Source organism: Salvia splendens, chromosome 18, assembly GCF_004379255.2.
Source record: "Salvia splendens isolate huo1 chromosome 18, SspV2, whole genome shotgun sequence".
NCBI classification, from domain to species: domain Eukaryota; kingdom Viridiplantae; phylum Streptophyta; class Magnoliopsida; order Lamiales; family Lamiaceae; genus Salvia; species Salvia splendens.
Genome location: NC_056049.1, coordinates 22,127,322 through 22,131,659, shown reverse-complemented (window position 1 = coordinate 22,131,659; position 4,338 = coordinate 22,127,322). Strand labels below are relative to the sequence as shown.

At 41.5% G+C, this 4,338-nt stretch overlaps 1 protein-coding gene across 1 annotated transcript; it reads left to right on the top strand.

Annotated features, from left to right (window-relative positions):
* The first annotated feature begins 1,237 nt into the window (after positions 1-1,237).
* On the top strand, positions 1,238-4,053 carry LOC121776427 (guanine nucleotide-binding protein subunit gamma 2-like). The gene is made up of 4 exons (XM_042173603.1): positions 1,238-1,749; positions 3,455-3,507; positions 3,583-3,627; positions 3,717-4,053. The coding sequence occupies exons 1-4, from the start codon at positions 1,633-1,635 to the stop codon at positions 3,799-3,801; spliced, it is 300 nt and encodes a 99-aa protein (XP_042029537.1). The 5' UTR covers positions 1,238-1,632; the 3' UTR covers positions 3,802-4,053.
* The last annotated feature ends 285 nt before the right edge of the window (positions 4,054-4,338 follow it).

Genomic DNA, 4,338 nt, shown 5'->3' with positions numbered 1-4,338 from the left:
GTCGATGGTCAGCGACGGCTTCGAGGATCATCGTCGGGTGGCTGCCCTTGTATCCACTTGTGAATTGGCCTCTCCACGCCGTCGGACAATTCTTCCACTGCCAGTACATACAGTCGATGCTCCCGAGCATCCCAGGAAACTCGTGCGCCGTCTCGTGCATCTGCATCAGACCCTGGCAATCAGTGGCAGTCGGCTTGCGCAAATATATGTCGCCATAGGCCTCTACTATCCCCCGACAAAAGCGCTTCAGACACTCGCGCCCTGTAGAATCCCCGCAGTGGAGGTACTCGTCAAAAAGGTCCGCCGTGGTGCTGTATGCCAACTGACGAATAGCAGTCGTGCACTTTTGCAATGGTGTAAGGCCGGGTTTGCCGATGCTGTCCTCCCGAAACGTGAAGCATTCATCACGTGAAGACAATGTCCGAACAATGCTGAGAAAAAGGTACCGCGACATTCTAAACCGGCGGCGGAAAATAGTCAGGCCCCATCGTGGTTGATCGGCAAAATAGTCTTCAACCAGACGTCTGTGAGCTTCCGGTTGGTCGCGTCGGACATACGTCCTATGTCGAATAGGCCTATGGACTTGCTCAGCCGTCGCTGCCGCCGCCTCCTCCTCGCGCTGCATTGCCACATAGCATGCCGCCATGGCCTCTTCAACGGCTGCATCTAATGCTTCTGACGTCGAACTACCGGACTCAGACGAACTAGAACTATTGGTGTCGTTGCCGAGATTCATTTTGGTTGGATGTTGAGAGAGAATATGTAAAGAGATAGTTGATATGTTCGTATGTACAAATGAATGAGAAACGAGATTTAAATAGAAAATAAAAAACGCGTGTCATCGTCCGCGTAGCCCACAGTGGGGCGGACGATGGCGCGGCCGATGACCTATCGTCCGCGGCCATCGTCCGCGTAGGCCGCAATGGGGCGGACGATGGACATCGTCCGCGCTATACTCCGCGCCCTTAGTATAGGGCGCGACGATCGTCCGCGGCCTATGTCACGCACCCGCAATGGGGCGGACGATGGCGGGCGCGGACGATGCGCGCCATCGGGCGTGCCATCGTCCACCCCATTGCGGATGGCCTTATACTCAAAAAGCGATTCCCTCATTATTAGGCATAAACTCCCACGATACCGCATAATAATAGTTAAAGAATAATAAAAAGGTAAAAAATCATTAGCACAGCAATAAAACATCAAAATTAGTGGGGCAAGCAATAATTCCTTAACTATTATCCTATACTATATTATAACACCAAAAATCAGTGGGGAAGAGAAGAAAAAGACACAAATCCATTTGACTAACAAAGTGCAGCTCCTTTCCCTTCATCTTATAATTTGATTCTTCACAAAATCAAATTAAAAAGAAACCAAAGCAAAGCTTCTTTCTTTCTGCTTTTCGCTTTCCTTTTACGAACCTTTAAACAACGGCCCGCATAAATCCAAACAGTAAAGCCCAATCCCTTTTTCACGATTGCAATTAATCTCTGAGATTCAGATGGTAGTTCAACTGATCACGAAGCTGGCATTTCCCCTTTCTCAGAATGCCTTTCTAGCATAAATCCGCAACCACAATTGTGGAGGGCTTTATCTCTCTCTTTCTCCCCCTTTCCGAAATTCGGAAGGAAAATGCAAACAGGGAATTCCGGTGAAGTGCGATCGGGTGCTGGAGCAGCGGATACTCGAGGGAAGCACAGGATATCTGCTGAATTGAAGAGTCTCGAGCAAGAAATTCGTTTCTTGGAGGTATATTTCGGTTGACTTCCATAATTTTTAGCTTTTTCATTCACTGTTTTTTTTTTGTGATTTTGTGTTGTGATTTTATTGAGGCCCTGTTTGTGTATTTGTGAAAACTTGATGGTAATGGTGCATTGGAATTGAACTCTGTTTTGGTTGGTCTTTGCTTCTTTCTTGTTAGTTTGTGGAATTATTGAGGAAGAGAACAAAATTGCTGCCCTAATTTGTTGGGCAGTAGACTTTTCGTTCTGCAGTTGTCTTTTTCTTGCTTAGCTTCACATTGGGGCTACCTTAGTTCGTTAAACTTAGTCAATTTAACTTCTCAGCAGCTGGTAATTTTCAGCCAAGGGAAATATTTGAAATGTAAAATGTGCCCTGTGATTCTTTGTAGTTCATGTAGTTAATAGAATGATAGTTTTGACCAAAGAATCTTACTGGCTTGGAATTTTGTTACTAAACAGCTATTAGTATCTGCCTATGTGTGTGTGTGGTTGGAGGAATATCTTCCATTAGTTATGCAGGATGCTCTATTAAAGATTTGCTTTACGTTTTACCGATCATAAGATAGATACTAGGAAAGTACTTCTTTGGTCTCTTTTGAGGGAACTCAAGTCTGTTTTTGATGTGTTTGACATTGTTGTTGAAATTTTGTTGCTAGTAGTGAGTACATGAAAAGGGGAAAAGATCTTCTTGAAATTCTTCTACCTTAAAGATTCTCTACCTGTGAAATTAATGTTACCGAGGGAAAAAAAGAGTCTTTTGTTGCTTTATGAATGCTACCTTGATTTTATTTGTGGCTACTAAAATTGTTCTAGGTGGATACACAGGTTACTTTTAAGATCCCTCACATCATGCACACTGCAGGTTAGCCTCTACCATTATGCGATGGGTTGTATGAAATGAGAAAAAGGAAGTTAGAAATTGAATTATTAGGCTGACAAGGTTTTAGTATAGCATTTTTAGAGTCCATATGTTTATTAGTTCTTCCCTTTTCCAATTCCATGCAACATAATAAGGGGGTTGTTCTTCATAGGATAAGAAGTCGATTCGACATATTTGATGACCTATAAAATGAGATCTAATATGCTCATAGGAGCTTATCGATGCACGTTTTGTATACTAAAAACTCTCCTGTTTGGCTTAGAGGTAGGTTGTGAATTCTTTCCTTGCTAGAAGTATTAATGAATGTAGCCTTAAGCCTAGTTTGGTACTGCTATATCTTTGCTTATATACATCGATGCCAAATTAGTGGATGTCACTTGGTTTTTTTCCCTGCACGCCAAAATACCAGAAACCAGCCACGACATCTTTAATTTGCATAAACATGGGCTTTTATAAAGTTAGGAGAAATGGAGGAACATGTAAAATTTTATTCATAAAATCTGTCCTATGCAACCGGTATTTCAAGATTATGTGCTTCATCAGGCGTTTCAAGAACTTGGTCGAATCGAGGATATTCTTGAATGAGCTTGTACAGATATGGTGTAGTCTTCATTTTTCAAGGAACCTTCTACAGTTTGATTGTCAAATGATGTTTACGAATGCTTGTTGCTGGAGTAACTTTGATTTCTTGTTTCCTTGGTCAAACATCATTTCTCAAAATACATTTTTATCATTATCCATGATTCTGCTACAACCATGTAGTTCTATTAAGTATGCAACTTCAACAAAAAAGAAAGAAAAAAGATACTCATGACTGATAATTGTTCAACAGGAAGAACTGGAACAACTTGAGAAAATGGAGAACGCCTCGGCTGCTTGCAAAGAGTAAGCAAGATTACACTAGTTTACAAGTTCGTATTCTTATGCCATCATCCTTTAACGTGAAATGTATTTGTCCAGGATGCTGATCAACATTGAAACAAGACCAGACCCTTTGCTCCCAGAGTAAGAAGCTTCTGCTTGTTTTCCCCTTAGTAGTTACTCAAATCGACTTCTCTTACTGAGCTCATTTCTTGTCTTCGCTCTCGTTTCAGGACCATCGGGCCAATAAATCCGACCTGGGACAGATGGTTTGAAGGTCCAGAAGAGTCTTCAGGCTGCAGGTGCTGGATACTGTGATATCTTGCCACGAAATCGAGACCTAAACATGAGCCTCGTCTTATAACCAGCAATGACATCAACACTAGACCGTTTGATCGATGCAGAGTGACCGGTTACCCCAAAAAACAGCAATGCCCTCCAACTGACATGTTTTACAATGTATGAAACTGACAAAGATGCAATTTTTCAACCTCAATTCATTTCCCAAAGTTCTATTTGATCGAATGTTAGCCTCACTGTATTTATTTGCCTTGTTTCTGTTTTACTTCATTCTGTATTCCATTTTCTGAATTTCAGTAATCACCCTCGACAAAAATTAATTAGGTCATAATTTGTGGAGTATATAATTATATTTACGTGTATTAATCATTTTAGATTTTAATAATGCATTGGATTTTTAATCAATATCTCAGAGCCACGAATTCTTGAACTCCATTCTTCTCTGCATGAAGTCCAAGTGTTCCCTTATTGCCACCTTCACACACACTATGTATATCTATTTTCTCACTTGCAACTCCCAAACCAAAATTCATCATCACCTAAACTAGTGAAAAA

Bases quoted from the DNA above. Each gene is read 5' to 3' on its own strand.
- LOC121776427 (XM_042173603.1), top strand. From the start codon at position 1,633: ATGCAAACAGGGAATTCCGGTGAAGTGCGATCGGGTGCTGGAGCAGCG. The intron at 1,750-3,454 runs GTATATTTCGGT...ATTGTTCAACAG, and splicing joins AAGAAATTCGTTTCTTGGAG to GAAGAACTGGAACAACTTGA. The intron at 3,508-3,582 runs GTAAGCAAGATT...GTATTTGTCCAG, and splicing joins GCCTCGGCTGCTTGCAAAGA to GATGCTGATCAACATTGAAA.